Source organism: Procambarus clarkii, chromosome 51 (genome assembly GCF_040958095.1).
Source record: "Procambarus clarkii isolate CNS0578487 chromosome 51, FALCON_Pclarkii_2.0, whole genome shotgun sequence".
Classification (NCBI taxonomy): domain Eukaryota; kingdom Metazoa; phylum Arthropoda; class Malacostraca; order Decapoda; family Cambaridae; genus Procambarus; species Procambarus clarkii.
In genome coordinates this window covers 9,445,133-9,463,413 of record NC_091200.1, presented here as the reverse complement: position 1 = coordinate 9,463,413, position 18,281 = coordinate 9,445,133, and the positions used below count along the sequence as shown (strand labels likewise).

Genomic DNA, 18,281 nt, shown 5'->3' with positions numbered 1-18,281 from the left:
ACGCCTTTCTGAGCCCCGGGGCAGGCTCAGGACGCTATACTGAGCCCGAGGGCAGGCTCAAGACGCCATACTGAGTCCGAGGGCAGGCTCAGGACGCCATACTGAGCCCGAGGGCAGGCTCAAGACGTTCTTGGAGCTATGGTACGCCCTGCACCATCCAGCCTCACCTAGTCTCCTATCTGGCCTAAGACGCTTTTGACAGTGTGGTTGGGCTTACCACCTGGCCGCCAGCTTCTACTCAAGGCCCTGCTTACTGGTGCTTAAGACATTCCTGCTCATGGTGCTGCGACATGCACACTCCTTGTATCTTGCTTGGGGTAGTGGTGGTGCATAGTCTTAGTGCATAGTTCAGCTTGATGCCCCTTTTGATAACTGCTTACCTGTTCGGGTAGAGTGTAACACTAGGGGGGATTACTTTATTGGCCTTAGACGCTTTTGACAGTGTGGTTGGGCTTACCACCTGGCCGCCAGCTTCTACTCAAGGCCCTGCTTACTGGTGCTTAAGACATTCCTGCTCATGGTGCTGCGACATGCACACTCCTTGTATCTTGCTTGGGGTAGTGGTGGTGCATAGTCTTAGTGCATAGTTCAGCTTGATGCCCCTTTTGATAACTGCTTACCTGTTCGTGTAGAGTGTAACACTAGGGGGGATTACTTTATTGGCAGGTGTAGATGGTGTGAATGGTGAGGGGGCTGAATAGTGTTTAACCTTGTTCACTGTGAATGATGATGATGGATGTGATTGTACCGCTTAGCGGGGCGCGGCCAGATAATAGTTTACTGGAGTGAGCGTGGAGGTGCACAGACCACAGAAAAGAGGGTCGGTGTTCCATAGAGAACATAGAGAACACAGTGTAGAAGACAGTGGCAAGTTCCAGCTTGGCAACTCCAAAAAATTTGTTTAGAGTTACGTGATGAGCTAGGTTGTGTTGGCAATGTGGGCCTGCGAGGCTTCAAAGACAGGCTCACAGACCAGAGAAGACCTGGTCTGTGAGCCTCACAGACCTAGGCTGTCCCTAGGCCGGGCTGCAAGATTAAGGACTCGAAGTCCGTGGGTTAGGGACGCACGTACGTGAAAATGGGAATTTAAAGGCTCTGGGACATGTCAGGACAGCGACTAGTTGACTAGGGCACGGGGATGTGGGCTGCAGAAGGCTCTGTGGTCTGTGATTACAAATCCTGACGCGTGTGTGTACACGAGATTAGCGAGTCTTTGTGCGAGATTAGCGACAGCTAAAGAGGCAGGTCCCCCAGGGCCCGTTTTCATAGACACGAACAGGGAGGAACACACGTACGGACAGGCAGACACGGGTGTCATAATATCCCAGCCGTCTGTCTGCTCTCTGTATGGTTGGATGCCTGCTCTAGCAGCGTCTGCCTCTTGAACCATGAAACGTGGAAAAGTGCTTCTTGGAACTTCAGGAGTGAGAGCTCTTTGTTCGGTAAACGTTGAGAGCGCCAACCAGGCTTCCCACTCTCACTTGGCAGTACGGCTCAAATAATAATAATAATAATAATAATACGAGGATAATGATGATGATGAAAGCTGTTAACTTAGTCGTATACCTGGCGGTAGCACAGCCGAGGCTGACTAAGGCTTCTTCCATAACCAGTTTATATAAATTGTTACAATTCTCGCTGGCATGAATAGGTGTACAACAGTTAAAAAAAAACGGAAATGTATGTATGTATTAGATAAAGTATGACATACAGCTTGCAGATAAAAGTGCGTACAACCTATAACTTGAGTAGTGACATTATCAAAACATATAACATAGAATTTTAATAGTGAGACTAAAAATAACATTTTAATGAATTTGTATGGCCTATAATTATAGGGACCTAATAGTATAAATACAATTGTAAACTGCAGATATGAGTAAGGGAGCCGGTCGGCCGAGCGGACAGCACGCTGGACTTGTGATCCTGTGGTCTCGGGTTCGATCCCAGGCGCCGGCGAGAAACAATGGGCAGAGTTTCTTTCACCCTATGCCCCTGTTACCTAGCAGTAAAATAGGTACCTGGGTGTTAGTCAGCTGTCACGGGCTGCTTCCTGGGGGTGGAGGCCTGGTCGAGGACCGGGCCGCGGGGACACTAAGCCCCGAAATCATGTGAAGATAACCTCAAGATAGATGAAACTCATTAGCAGACCCTGGCAGGATAAGCGAGTGTAGAAGATGAACAATTTCCTTAAGACAAAAGGGGAGCATTCCTTTGTAAATAATTTACGTAGAGTGTAAGTGTGGACATGGGGCCAGGCTACGCAGGTTCCGTTCACGAGTTAAAAACATATTTTAAATTGTTTGTGGTGATGTTAGTGTATTGTGACGAGAGCTGCGGCCTCGCCTCTTATCGCTGGGGAAGGTGGGTCTTAAATTTTGAGTCGTTTATCGCTGACATATCTAATCTGCAGTTAAGATGGGAATACGAGGCTTGAGAGGCGATGCTATCTTGGGATTACAGCGTCCGCCTCGAGCCTCAGTCTACCCCACCTGTCCACCTTCTGGCTTTACCACCTTTACAAAATATTTATGAATTGTTCTAGGATTTATATGTAATTAGATTCCGTGCATGTATTTGATCTGGTCTTGATAGGATTCCTTGCTGAAACGCTGAGCCTCGGGGAGCGTCTTGACAAGGGCGTCTTGTGTGGGTTCTCACGGTGCAAGGTTGGCAAGCAGGATGGTCATGAACTCTCCGTAAACAAAGGCGTAGGTCAAGGAACTGGTCAGTCCACCGTATTATGACAAGCTGCTGGCCTCCGCCTCTCCCCTGCTGCGGCCTGGCCACACTGGAGGACGCTTGACGATGTCCTCCTGCTTGCCGGTGTCTAGGGAGGGGAGGGAACTGTCAGGAGAACGTGCCAAGCCATTACCACTATATAACACTTGGAAGGGAGCAGGATAAGGATTTGGGATGGGACGGAGGGCAGGAATGGTGCCCAACCACTTGAGCTGATAGAGCGACGGTCTCCCTTCGTGCAGCTCGGTGTTTAATCCCCGACCGTCCAAATGGTTGGGTATACCTGCAGCATACCTGGAGGGGGTCTCGGGAGTTCTACTCCCCGAGCGCGGCCTGAGACCGGGCTCCACTTGTCATAACTTGGTCCAACAGGCTGTTTGTTGGCTTGGAGCGGCCCACAGGCCCATGTATCCACTACAACCTGGTTGGTCCGGCAGCCTTGAGCATGTGGGTGAGGTCGGGGTGTTGAGGGTCGAGCGCTGTGACGCTGGTGATAGTGGTGTGCACGTGTAGTGGTGACAGTAACAGGTGTAGGAGGGAGTTAGGTTCTTTAGTTATATTTCCGACGCAATAGAATTCTATTTGGTCTAAATGGATACAAAGTGAACGTTTTCAGAGTCTCAATCACTACATATTGGAGCGTGTGATCAAATAATTGGTACAAGTGTTGTCATGTAGGAGGAAGGCCTGAGACATTGACTTGAGAGAAGGGAACCGCAAGACGGGTGACACATCATGATGCGAGGGAGCTTTTGTAATATATGTAATGAAGCGAATTAAATTACTTGCAATACTGATTCAGCGAGCAATGTTCTTAAAACATTCATTAAAGAATAATAGCGAATGTGAAGAGTCGGGCGCCAATTGCAACAGATGTGTATTAAGCTAAAATACTTTGATAAGTTAGTAATTTCTCAAAGGAGATGTGCCCTTTAGCCCTCACACGTGTGAAGACCGCGGCTGTGAAGGCTGTGCATCTCAACATTATCTGAACAAAATTTGCTTTGCACAGATGCACATTGACTGTTGACAAAGGTGCTGTGTCGCCTGTGGCTACATGTTTGTACTAGTACACATCTGGGCGCGTTGAGGTGTTGGTGGTGTGTGTGTATACTCTGGTATGTGGTGGTGTGTGTATACTCTGGTATGTGGTGGTGTGTGTATACTCTGGTATGTGGTGGTGTGTATACTCTGGTATGTGGTGGTGTGTGTATACTCTGGTATGTGCTGGTGTGTGTGTGTTGCCAGCAGGCCAGTGTTACTATGTGTGTGTTGCTGCTGCTAATAATAATCAAATCTTTATTAAATGTTAATGCTCTTTTCCTTTGCTTGCACGCAGCACTGGGGATATGGCGAGGTTTGTATTGCATGGTTACTGCTTGTGCAGGTGTAGTGACGGTACTGTGCAGGTGTAGTGACGGTACTGTGCAGGTGTAGTGACGGTACTGTGTAGGTGTAGTGACAGTGACGGTACTGTGCAGGTGTAGTGACAGTGACGGTACTGTGCAGGTGTAGTGACAGTGACGGTACTGTGCAGGTGTAGTGACGGTACTGTGCAGGTGTAGTGACGGTACTGTGCAGGTGTAGTGACGGTACTGTGTAGGTGTAGTGACAGTGACGGTACTGTGCAGGTGTAGTGACAGTGACGGTACTGTGCAGGTGTAGTGACAGTGACGGTACTGTGCAGGTGTAGTGACAGTGACGGTACTGTGCAGGTGTAGTGACAGTGACGGTACTGTGCAGGTGTAGTGACAGTGACGGTACTGTGCAGGTGTAGTGACAGTGACGGTACTGTGCAGGTGTAGTGACAGTGACGGTACTGTGCAGGTGTAGTGACAGTGACGGTACTGTGCAGGTGTAGTGACAGTGACGGTACTGTGCAGGTGTAGTGACAGTGACGGTACTGTGCAGGTGTAGTGACAGTGACGGTACTGTGCAGGTGTAGTGACAGTGACGGTACTGTGCAGGTGTAGTGACAGTGACGGTACTGTGCAGGTGTAGTGACAGTGACGGTACTGTGCAGGTGTAGTGACAGTGACGGTACTGTGCAGGTGTAGTGACAGTGACGGTACTGTGCAGGTGTAGTGACAGTGACGGTACTGTGCAGGTGTAGTGACAGTGACGGTACTGTGCAGGTGTAGTGACAGTGACGGTACTGTGCAGGTGTAGTGACAGTGACGGTACTGTGCAGGTGTAGTGACAGTGACGGTACTGTGCAGGTGTAGTGACAGTGACGGTACTGTGCAGGTGTAGTGATAGTGACGGTACTGTACAGGTGTAGTGACAGTGACGGTACTGTGCAGGTGTAGTGACAGTGACGGTACTGTGCAGGTGTAGTGACAGTACTGTGCAGGTGTAGTGAGTGACGGTACTGTGCAGGTGTAGTGAGTGACGGTACTGTGCAGGTGTAGTGACAGTGACGGTACTGTGCAGGTGTAGTGACTGACGATACTGTGCAGGTGTAGTGACTGACGGTACTGTGCAGGTGTAGTGACTGACGGTACTGTGCAGGTGTAGTGACTGACGGTACTGTGCAGGTGTAGTGACTGACGGTACTGTGCAGGTGTAGTGACTGGCGGTACTGTGCAGGTGTAGTGACTGGCGGTACTGTGCAGGTGTAGTGACTGACGGTACTGTGCAGGTGTAGTGACTGACGGTACTGTGCAGGTGTAGTGACTGACGGTACTGTGCAGGTGTAGTGACTGACGGTACTGTGCAGGTGTAGTGACTGACGGTACTGTGCAGGTGTAGTGACTGACGGTACTGTGCAGGTGTAGTGACTGACGGTACTGTGCAGGTGTAGTGACTGACGGTACTGTGCAGGTGTAGTGACTGACGGTACTGTGCAGGTGTAGTGACTGACGGTACTGTGCAGGTGTAGTGACTGACGGTACTGTGCAGGTGTAGTGACTGACGGTACTGTGCAGGTGTAGTGACGGTACTGTGCAGGTGTAGTGACGGTACTGTGTAGGTGTAGTGACAGTGACGGTACTGTGCAGGTGTAGTGACAGTGACGGTACTGTGCAGGTGTAGTGACAGTGACGGTACTGTGCAGGTGTAGTGACAGTGACGGTACTGTGCAGGTGTAGTGACAGTGACGGTACTGTGCAGGTGTAGTGACAGTGACGGTACTGTGCAGGTGTAGTGACAGTGACGGTACTGTGCAGGTGTAGTGACAGTGACGGTACTGTGCAGGTGTAGTGACAGTGACGGTACTGTGCAGGTGTAGTGACAGTGACGGTACTGTGCAGGTGTAGTGACAGTGACGGTACTGTGCAGGTGTAGTGACGGTACTGTGCAGGTGTAGTGACGGTACTGTGCAGGTGTAGTGACGGTACTGTGCAGGTGTAGTGACGGTACTGTGTAGGTGTAGTGACAGTGACGGTACTGTGCAGGTGTAGTGACAGTGACGGTACTGTGCAGGTGTAGTGACAGTGACGGTACTGTGCAGGTGTAGTGACAGTGACGGTACTGTGCAGGTGTAGTGACAGTGACGGTACTGTACAGGTGTAGTGACAGTGACGGTACTGTGCAGGTGTAGTGACAGTGACGGTACTGTGCAGGTGTAGTGACAGTACTGTGCAGGTGTAGTGAGTGACGGTACTGTGCAGGTGTAGTGAGTGACGGTACTGTGCAGGTGTAGTGACAGTGACGGTACTGTGCAGGTGTAGTGACTGACGGTACTGTGCAGGTGTAGTGACTGACGGTACTGTGCAGGTGTAGTGACTGACGGTACTGTGCAGGTGTAGTGACTGACGGTACTGTGCAGGTGTAGTGACTGACGGTACTGTGCAGGTGTAGTGACTGACGGTACTGTGCAGGTGTAGTGACTGACGGTACTGTGCAGGTGTAGTGACTGACGGTACTGTGCAGGTGTAGTGACTGACGGTACTGTGCAGGTGTAGTGACTGACGGTACTGTGCAGGTGTAGTGACTGACGGTACTGTGCAGGTGTAGTGACTGACGGTACTGTGCAGGTGTAGTGACTGACGGTACTGTGCAGGTGTAGTGACTGACGGTACTGTGCAGGTGTAGTGACTGACGGTACTGTGCAGGTGTAGTGACAGTGACGGTACTGTGCAGGTGTAGTGACAGTGACGGTACTGTGCAGGTGTAGTGACAGTGACGGTACTGTGCAGGTGTAGTGACGGTACTGTACAGGTGTAGTGACGGTACTGTACAGGTGTAGTGACGGTACTGTACAGGTGTAGTGACGGTACTGTGCAGGTGTAGTGACGGTACTGTGCAGGTGTAGTGACGGTACTGTACAGGTGTAGTGACGATACTGTGCAGGTGTAGTGACAGTGACGGTACTGTGCAGGTGTAGTGACGGTACTGTACAGGTGTAGTGACGGTACTGTACAGGTGTAGTGACGGTACTGTACAGGTGTAGTGACGGTACTGACACAGCCTGTGGGGTCCAGGTGTGACTTTTTAGGCTTATCAACTACACCAAGACAGGTTTTCACATTTATATATTAAGTAATAAAGTAAGATATAAGAAAACAAAATATTAGATATCTTAAATGGATAATGAAATATATTGTATAATGACAGTTGTTGAAGTATATATATACATTGAAATATAGTGAAGATGGTTACCCTCGGTGTGAGTTATGTGCATGTGTAGGGTTGGTGGGAGCGGTCCAGCTGTCTTGTGCACCGGCTGTTGTCTTGTGCACCGGCTGTTGTCTTGTGCACCAGGTGTTGTCTTGTGCACCAGGTGTTGTCTTGTGCACCAGGTGTTATCTTGTGCACCAGGTGTTGTCTTGTGCACCAGGTGTTGTCTTGTGCACCGGCTGTTGTCTTGTGCACCAGGTGTTGTCTTGTGCACCGGCTGTTGTCTTGTGCACCAGGTGTTGTCTTGTGCACCAGGTGTTATCTTGTGCACCAGGTGTTATCTTGTGCACCGGCTGTTGTCTTGTGCACCAGGTGTTATCTTGTGCACCAGGTGTTGTCTTGTGCACCAAGTGTTGTCTTGTGCACCAGGTGTTGTCTTGTGCACCGGCTGTTGTCTTGTGCACTAGGTGTTGTCTTGTGCACCAGGTGTTGTCTTGTGCACCAGGTGTTGTCTTGTGCACCAGGTGTTGTCTTGTGCACCAGGTGTTGTCTTGTGCACCGGCTGTTGTCTTGTGCACCAGGTGTTATCTTGTGCACCAGGTGTTGTCTTGTGCACCAGGTGTTATCTTGTGCACCAGGTGTTGTCTTGTGCACCAGGTGTTGTCTTGTGCACCAGGTGTTGTCTTGTGCACCAGGTGTTATCTTGTGCACCAGCTGTTGTCTTGTGCATCAGGTGTTATCTTGTGCACCGGCTGTTGTCTTGTGCACCGGCTGTTGTCTTGTGCACCGGCTGTTGTCTTGTGCACCAGGTGTTGTCTTGTGCACCAGGTGTTGTCTTGTGCACCAGGTGTTGTCTTGTGCACCAGGTGTTGTCTTGTGCACCAGGTGTTGTCTTGTGCACCGGCTGTTGTCTTGTGCACCGGCTGTTGTCTTGTGCACCGGCTGTTGTCTTGTGCACCGGCTGTTGTCTTGTGCACCGGCTGTTGTCTTGTGCACCGGCTGTTGTCTTGTGCACCGGCTGTTGTCTTGTGCACCGGCTGTTGTCTTGTGCACCAGGTGTTATCTTGTGCACCAGATGTTGTCTTGTGCACCGGCTGTTGTCTTGTGCACCGGCTGTTGTCTTGTGCACCGGCTGTTGTCTTGTGCACCGGCTGTTGTCTTGTGCACCGGCTGTTGTCTTGTGCACCGGCTGTTGTCTTGTGCACCAGGTGTTATCTTGTGCACCAGATGTTGTCTTGTGCACCGGCTGTTGTCTTGTGCACCGGCTGTTGTCTTGTGCACCGGCTGTTGTCTTGTGCACCGGCTGTTGTCTTGTGCACCGGCTGTTGTCTTGTGCACCGGCTGTTGTCTTGTGCACCGGCTGTTGTCTTGTGCACCAGGAATGATACTGATGTGCTTGGATGTGGTGATAATGCTTATATAATAGAATGTATTACAAGTGATGGGTGAAGGTAGAGAGTAGACCTTCCCCCTCACCCACCAGCCTCCTGTCACCCACCAGCCTCCCATCACCCACCAGCCTCCTCCTGTCACCCACCAGCCACCTCTCACCCACCAGCCACCTCTCACCCACCAGCCTCCTGTCACCCACCAGCCTCCTGTCACCCACCAGCCTCCTGTCACCCACCAGCCTCCTGTCACCCACCAGCCTCCTGTCACCCACCAGCCTCCTGTCACCCACCAGCCTCCTCTCATCCACCAGCCTCCTCTCACCCACCAGCCACCTCCTCACCCACCACTCACTCACCAGCCTCCTGTCACCCTCCAGCCACCTCCTCACCCACCAGCCTCCTCCTCACCCACCACTCACCCACCAGCCACCTCTCACCCACCAGCCACCTCTCACCCACCACTCACCCACCAGCCACCTCTCACCCACCAGCCTCCTGTCACCCACCAGCCTCCTGTCACCCACCAGCCTCCTGTCACCCACCAGCCTCCTCTCATCCACCAGCCACCTCCTCACCCACCAGCCACCTCCTCACCCACCACTCACTCACCAGCCTCCTCCTCGCCCACCAGCCACCTCTCATCCACCACCTTCACATGTGTCCTGGTCCCAGATCAGTGTACAGTGAAGGCTAACAGGTGCCAACCATTGTCTCCCCTACAGCAGTACACCTGTATTACCGTCTGCAGCAACTGCAGCGACGACTCCTGCTGCTCCCCCGTTGTAAGTGTGTGTGTGTGTGTGTGTGTGTGGGTGGGCCGTGGGCGGGCCGCCGCCCACAACAGGGCGGCTGCTCTTGCTTGTTCTTACCCGCCCACAAACCCCTTCTACAGGGCTGCACTTTATTTGTTTCGTTTGATTTGTACTTGCTATTATCGTTTATTTTCTTGTTTCCGCTTTACTGATCAGCGCCATCTTGTATTTGTTCTTGAATGTATTGTCGTTATTTTTATTTTTGCCTGAAAGTCGAAGCTTTTTGATGTTCCAACGTGATATTTTTATTTGGTATTAATTTTGACGTATTTTGTATGTTTGGTGTATGTATACAGTACTGTAGTTGACCATGCTGTAGGCGGCATGTGTTGTCTCCTTGTGTAGTGTGTTGATCTGTGGCAAGGTTCCCTGTAGCCGCACTACCAGGTGCACGCCCCTACTACCAGGTGCACGCCTCGCCCCCACTACCAGACGCACGCCTCACTGCTTTTAACACTGTTTATCTTTTTGTATCATCATCAAAGTTTTGCTGTAATTGTTATCTTGGGGCTGGTCAGTTATACAAATGTGTGTCCGTGTGAGATAAGATGACGTGTAGTGGTGTAACGTGGCCGCCTGGGGTCACCACTGGTCTATGGGGGCGGGTGAAGGAGGCAGGCGAGCACTCTGGTAAGGCCACTACTGATGGATGAAGATTAAGCCACCCAAGAGGTGGCACGGGCTTGAATAACCTGTAAGGCAACTACTAAAGTGTCAGAAATCTTACAGCAGCACTTACGGGCTATTCATGCCCGTGCCATCTCTTGGGTGGCTTAATCGTCATCGATCATTAATCTAAAGCAGCACACACTGTAGGGAAGAAAGAGCCCGTGTTCAAACCCTCACAAGAAATGACCTGCAGAGCTTGAAGATGCCGGAACACAACGCTAAACGTCACACCAGATACAGGACGTTGAAGATAAAAGTATCCAGCCAACAGCTGGACTAGAACCTCCTACGTGCTGTAGAGGAGGAATAAACATTAGAAAGATGCAGGATAACATAACACAAAACAACTATAATAATTATAAGAGAAATAACAAGTGTCAATATGGAAATGACATTGAAACCAAGGCATGAGATTAATTCACACTTATACATAGCAATATTTGAAGCAAGTTAATATTAGTCATTTCACAAAAAATATATAGATGTATGTGAAGTATTAAATGAAAGGTTTACATTGGTATTTGTGTGGGAGTCAAAACTCCCAGTCGATCTTCAAGAGCAGCGCATACCACTGAAAGGCAGAGTGAGGCGAGCCCCAGTTGTAGAGGCAGCGGCAACTGGCCGAGCTGGGTAGGACAAGTGGCTATGGGAAAAGTAGCACTGACGGATAGACGGGCACTGTGGATACCGAAAGAGGCATCTGGGGTGTTGAGTCACTCCCGTGTGATGCTCTTTACTTCCCTGGAAACTAATGAATTACCAAGAGGTATGGAAGGATACACGTGGTCCCTATATGCAAGAAAAGGGGGGGGGGCGAGAGGAGCCAGTTGCACCCTCATTGCACCCTCTGCATACATTTAGTGAGCCACTTAGTGTGACACTCCACACCGGTGCCAGGATCCGTCAACCCCGTGTGTACAAGCCGAAACGCAGACGCAAATGAAGACCAAGAATGACAATAGAATAGAATAGTTCTTCACCTGTTGACAGTTGGGTAGTCCTGTATGACGCACGGTGTGTGGCAAGACCGGGGCTTGCCGTGGGGCTTGGGGAGTAGAACCACTCCCAGAAAACCCCATCAAGCAGGCATCAAGACCATCTTGACGTGATCAACGTTTACCTCACATTTTCTATGATTGGCGAAAGGTGTTGTGAGCGGGATGTCGTCCACACTCGTTTCTCCACACATTCTGCTCCGCGCTGCACCGTCCTCGGCCCGTGTTCACGGGACCATATTTACTCTACTTCAAAAACATAGTTATAGTTGGTCCTTGACTTTCATTTTGTGATACTAGATAAAGATGGGTTGATAGCATGCTTTTTTTGCACTACTTTAATGGCTAAGCTTGGTGGTGTTAAGCTGGAGCTTGTAAGCTGTTCAACACAGCACATAGTCTAGTAAAGATGGTAGATTTTGTTTATAAATTCTGCATGCTTTTGAGACAAATGCAAAGAACAATTAGATATATTTTTTATGAAGTATGTACTAATCCTACCCATTTTATATCCCTCCAGTAAGTGCATTTCTAAAAAATACAATTTTCAAATTACGAACTTAGAAATTTGTTTTAGAAAAATATTGTTTTTTTTTTTTTTTTTTTTTTTTTTTTACAGAAGTAAGGCGGTATGCAATTAGAAAGTTTCTGTGTTAGTTGTGAGAGTTGATAGTTTAGTGGAGGAGCGCGGCTCTTCCGCCTCTCCCCCCAGAACTTCCTTATGGCACTTGTCTTAGATCCTCGTATCTCCACCCATTGTCTTATTATTTATGTATATTATACTTATTAGATGTGTGTGTGTGTCAGGCCTGCACCACCTGCGGCTCTGTGGAAGGCCGCCCCCCTCTACCTTCATTGTCTTTTCACGGCCTGTACGTGCACAGTATATAGTCTTTACGTGCACAGTATATGGCCTGTACGTGCATAGTATATAGCCTGTAGGTGCATGTCGAGGAACAGTTAGCCTAAAACAATATTAATAACTCATTCCGGCTCTGGCCCAAGTACAGAATGCACTGAACAAAATAAATATGATCATGGTGTCTAGAAATATGAAGAAATCGCAGTAATGTTAACATTAACACAGATTTATTAAAGAAACTGGCGAATTAAGAATTATGCATCCAAGTGCCAGCCAAAATTCCATTCGGCAGGAACAAATGAGCAATAATGCACCAATATGAGGCCAATAATGCCAGTATGAGGACATGTTTAGCACCCCGATACACAGCATGAAAGTGGAAGATCCGGACAACTTCTTTATGCGTGATATCCAAACCCCTGTAAATATAACTGATATCAACACGAGCGTGGCAGAGTTTGAAACAGAAATTGACAATATGTCCATGCACTCAGCCCCAGGTCCAGACTCATGGAATTCAATGTTTATAAAGAAATGCAAAGTACCAGTAGGACAGGCACTCAGTATAGTGTGGAGGAAGAGCTTGGGCACGGGAGAGATACCAGATGCGCTTAAAGAAGCAGACAGCTCTTCTACATAAGGGAGGGAGAAAAGTATTGGCAAAGATTTATAGACCAGTTGCACTAACGTCCCACATAATAAAAATATTGGAGAGAGAGTCATCAGGAGTCAGGTCACTAGTTTCATGGAAACCAATGACCTCCACAACCCAGGCCAACATGGATTTAGAGCAGGAAGATCATGCCTCTCACAGCTACTTGACCACTGAAGCATTAGAAGAAAAACAGAATGCAGATGTTGTATACACGGATTTCGCAAAGGCATTCGACAAATGTGACCATGGCGTGATAGCACACAAAATGAGGTCAATGGGAATAACTGGAAAAGTAGGACGCTGGATACTCAGTTTTCTGTCAACAGAACACAGAGTATCAGTCAATCAGATAAAATCGAGTCCAAACGCAGTTAAAAGTTCTGTACCTCAGGGTACAGTCCTTGCACAACTATTTTTCCTTATTCTCATATCAGATATAGACTCAAATACAAGGCAAAGCTTCGTATCATCCTTTGCAGATGACACAAAAATCAGCATGAAAATTACCTCTGCTGAAGACATTGAAAAACTACAAGCAGATATTAATAAAGTTTTCGACTGGGCAACAGAAAATAACATGATGTTTAACAGTGATAAATTCCAGGTACTCAGGTACGGTAAAAACGAGAACCTTAAACATAATAAAGGGTACAAAACACAATCAAATTTGCCCATAGTAGGAAAGCAACATGTAAAGGATTTGGGAATAATAATGTCTGACGACCTGACGTTTAGGGAGCATAACCAAGCAAATATTTCGTCAGTCGGAAAAATGATGGGATGGATTATGAGAACTTTCAAATCCAGGGATCCCATCACAATGGTTGTTCTCTTCAAGTCACTTGTGTTGTCCCGTCTTGAGTACTGCTCAGTACTCACTTCCCCCTTCACAGTAGGAGAGATTGCTGAAATAGAGGGAATACAGAGAACATATACGGCATACATAGATGCAATAAAGCACCTATATTATTGGGATCGTCTCAAAGCTCTCTGATTGTATTCGCTAGAAAGAAAACGAGAGATAAAATAATATAAACATGGTAAATACTAGAGGGCCAGGCCCCAAATCCATTCAGTAAAATAACAACATACTGGAGTGAACGACATGGAAGAAAGTGCAGAATAGAAGAGCAGGGGTGCCATAGGCACAATCAGATAACACTATAAATGTATAAACATCAGAGGTCCGCGGTTGTTCAACATCCTCCCAGCGAGTATAAGAAATATTGCCGGAACAACCGTGGAGAACTTCAAGAGAAAAGTAGATAGTTTTCTTCAAGGAGTGCCGGACCAACCAGGCTGTGGTGGATATGTGGACCTGCAGGCCGCTCCAAGCAACAGCCTGGTGGACCAAGCTCTCACAATTCAAGCCTGGCCTCGGGCCGGGCTTGGGGAGTAGAAGAGCTCCCAGAACCCCATCAAGCACCAGAGATTTCATTAAATCAATAATCCTCACTCATCACTTAGTCATATTACATAACAAATCCACAGGCGAGACACCTAAATACCACTAACACTTCTCAAATAAAATCGTAGTCAATTGAAACCTTTGTTTGTGCATGGCTTACAAACACTGCTGACCACCGATTCTGATACAGTGAATGAACCCAAAAGGTAAAGGAATACGTTAGTGTATACATAAGAGCGTCGGCAACCCTCATCACTGCCACTCACACCATACAACTCCAACTGGCGCTTAAATCTCCGGCCTCCGCCAGGAAGGCAAGTCTACCTCCCTCTGTTGCCAGGCTTACACTCACTCACCTGGATGATACCTGGTTGATGGGGTTCTGGGAGTTCTTCTACTCCAAACTCTCTACTTGTGAGAGTTTGGTCCACCAGGCTGGTGCTTGGAGCGGCCCGCAGGCCCACATATACATATACCTGCTTGATGGGGTTCTGGGAGTTCTTCTACTCCCCAAGCCCGGCCCGAGGCCAGGCTTGACTTGTGAGAGTTTGGTCCACCAGGCTGTTTGCTTGGAGCGGCCCGCAGGCCCACATACCCACCACAGCCCGGTTGGTCCGGCACTTCCTTTAGAAAACAGTTTAGTTTTCTCTTGAAGATGTCCACGGTTGTTTAATCACTGCCAGCGTGATTAAATATTTCATTAAACCTAGGTCTCCACATTAACATTGAGTGACTGTCCATCATCTACAGTCATAAGGAACATTACTAACTCAATAACCTTGCATATAATACTTGAGGGTTAACTGAAATTAGGTTTACAAATGATTTCCTTTAAATTCCTGCATAGACCTGGCAGGGCAGCACCATCAGCTGGTGTTTGGAACACTCTTAACCAGCTTTACCTTAACGATGGTTCGGCCTAGGTTTAAGAAAAGCGTAACCCTCACAAACAATTGGTTATTAACATTTTTAAATTAGGATAATTATATTTACACATCATTTGCCCAAATTGAAACTTACACGTCAGTTAACAGAACTACCAGATAGGGATTGCATTTCATTAACCATTGATTGATTGATGAAGATTAAGCCACCCAAAATGTGGCACGGGCATGAATAGCCCGTAAGTGGTGGTCCTTTTGAGCCATTACCAGTATCAATAGCTGATACTGGAGATCTGTGGAGATGCAACTGCACCCTGCGTGACGGGAGATGTCTCCCGTATTCATTAACCAGTTGTTCAGCACTTTACCTTAATTAAATTTGTATAAGCCGAAAAAGAAATTTGCATACGCCATTACAAAGGAATTACTGACATGCAGTATGCAACTTAGCATGACTAAGGAACTAAAACATATAATTTACACATGCAAATTTAGCAGGAATAATAGCATACTCGTCAATTTGCATACACTTACTTTTACTTAGTTATTCCTGCATTTGCATTCTCAAGATGCTCAACGTGCTGCTGCAATTACTCTATATTTCTCTAATAGGCAAATATCACTTCTGTAAATGAAGCTCTGTAATTTCAAGTGACTAGAACAGCCTAGTTCCTAACAGCGCCCAGGTCTCGCCTGGGAAACTGCCAGTGTTCCATCGTACTTATGATAAGGTTTTCACTAGTCTCTTCATTTAGTTAATTTATAATATTTTGTTGATTAATTAGTTCACTAAAGTTCATAGTTCTGTGTTATTATTATAGAGATTAATGTAAGAATTCATATCCGACGTGAAGTTAGTAATGTATTAACAAAATTGTATACTTTATCATCATCAATGTATTGAATGTGTCGGCTCAAAGTACACACTACAGTACAAGCCACTATAAATATCCAAAAGGTTGCATTTAGATTTGTTCATACTGTAATTTATACTGTATCATTTCCCTTAATATCTTCTCTCGTATCTTAACTGTTGTTTAGAAGTGTTGTATGATGACAAGGAGAGGGGAAGGCCTTGCCCAGAGTCTGTAGGTTGTGTAGGAATTACGAATTATGTCTTACCTTTCACTGTTCTCGATGTTTACTAATAGTGTTTTTCCTTTCTCCCTTTTACCGTACCCTCTTCCAACCCTCTGATTCCCTATTGCACCTTTTGAAATACGCACTTTATTTCGTCTCCCCTCTGTACCGTCTCCCCATCTCCCGTCACCCCCCATCTCCCGTCACCCCCCATCTCCCGTCACCCCCCCCTCCCCCTTGCACCTCCCCCTCCTGACTTGCACCATCCAGCGAAGGGTAAGAGCAGACTTTATCAAAATATGCAACAGTCGCAGCTTGTTGCCACGTCCATTCACAGCATTGGGTATAAACAAGCATGAACGGTTTATATATGCTGTATGACCACATTGTTTAAGGCGTAGTGCAGGCGCCGCACCGCACACCACCACCGCCCACCATGACTCATTCCTTAGAAAATAACAAAGTTGGCGTCAGGGTCTCTTTATGGAGGTGTTCTGGTCAAAATATAAGCCCTTGTCACTCACTTGTCACTCACTCGTCCCATTCCACTGGCAGCTCCCGTCCCTTCACATGAATCTGACTTATTGAAAGTTATTTTTTTATCTAATTAAATAAGCCGCAGGGGAACAAAAATATATAGATATGAAAATGTCATATAACAGTTTAACAAATCTTAAATATTCACTTAATATATTGAATTTATTTGATGAACACGTCCAGGTTGTTTCTTAAGAGTTTGAGTGGTATATAAGGAAGGGAAATTTGCAGTAAAGTGAGACACGAGGCTAAAGTAGGTGGGTCCTGGTGGTCCTGGTGGGCCCAGTGGTCCCGGTGGTCCCGGTGGTCCTGGTGGGCCCAGTGGCCCTGGTGGCGCCGGTGGTCCTGGTGGCGCCAAAGATGCTCATACATAGAGCGTGGTGACTAAGCAGCCGCGATTGTCTGCCTTGGTTCCGCTTCTCCTGTGCATAGTCATAATATATAGTGATAATGGCTTAGTGCTTTCTCCTGATAATTGCCTTTCCTGCAATCTTGGGTTGCATGCACTCGCTCCACGGGGATGAGGTCAGGGCAAGAAGGGCCTGTGCTGCTGACTAGACCTGTATGTTATGGCTAATGTTTGTGGCGCCATGAGTGTGTGGTCCGTGGTAAACATTGTTTGATAAGTAAGTAATTTAAGTGTTAAACATGAGACTAACACAATAAAAACTCATATTTTATAGTTCGGACGCGTTATCAATGGCTTCTGTTAAACGGATAAATACTTCCTAGTAACAATCGTTAATTCAAATGAGGGGGTGGAGGGGGGACGGTTGTTCGATATAGTCAGTAGGTACTGTGGAGGATGGAGTGACCTTGTGTTGCGTGGGTAGTGGCACTATTGTCCTCTTCATGGTTGGGTGTGCGTGTGTGTCCTTGGCGCGACGGGCGTTTATTGTATATAGAGGAGTGAGGAGGGAGTGGCCGCCAGACTGAGAGAACTAGCGCGGGCGGGCCCCGGACACCAGCTCCAGGCAGGCAGCTCATGGCGCTACACCGGAAGCCCCGTCACGTGTAAACACCAGAGTATGGGTTGTGTACTGAGCATGGAGAGAAGCTGACAACTTGATGACAAGTGCGGGTAGTGATGACTGCATGTACCCTCTATCTCCTACATGGTACAATCATAATAATGTTTACTGCTCTCCGATTGTAGAGGAAACTATGAGAACATCTCTTTTTTTTTCTGTCACAGGCATAATAATTCACAATGAAGGGAAGGACTAGTGAATGTTAAATTTGACCACTGTTGCATGAAGGATGACTGGCATGTAGGTTAAGTGCTGCCGTATATAGTAATGGCTGTAATACTGATGCACAGTTGCTTTGATGTGAATGATATATGTATAGAGTGTTGTATATCCTGGTGCTTGTGTTCTCTGTATTGCTGTCGCGTATTTCCTGGTGGTTCCCTGCTTTTACGGTAGCTAAATGCACCTTCACTATCATACGTTATTCTCTTGAAATTTATATTTTAGTAGTTCAATTTTAATTTCTAACGTTTAACAAAAACCTCCCCCACAGAAACCTCCCCCACAGAAAAAAAAATGATAAATTTATTGAAAGATCTTAGTAGGTAATGACGTCATAATAATCTTTCTCCGTAATAGATAATCAGTTAAATGTCTACACCAAAAAAGAATAAGTTTGTTTAAAGTCTCAGTGTATTTTTATTGTCTTTATTTT

General features: G+C 47.3%; 1 protein-coding gene across 42 annotated transcripts in view; it reads left to right on the top strand.

Moving 5' to 3' along the window:
• The window catches only part of shot (dystonin-like protein short stop), a 629,765-nt gene that overhangs the window by 403,545 nt on the left and 207,939 nt on the right, over positions 1–18,281 (top strand). For 37 of the 42 annotated variants that reach the window (XR_011222655.1, XM_069303974.1, XM_069303970.1 and 34 more), the window contains exons 3-4: positions 4,082–4,099; positions 9,416–9,475. The exons of the other annotated variants lie outside the window; for them this stretch is intronic. Coding sequence is in view for 36 of the 37 variants with exons in the window: in XM_069303974.1 (XP_069160075.1) it covers positions 4,082–4,099; positions 9,416–9,475 (78 nt within the window). In the remaining variant the exon portion in view is untranslated. The remainder of the gene's footprint in view (positions 1–4,081; positions 4,100–9,415; positions 9,476–18,281) is intronic. 42 annotated transcript variants of the gene reach the window in all.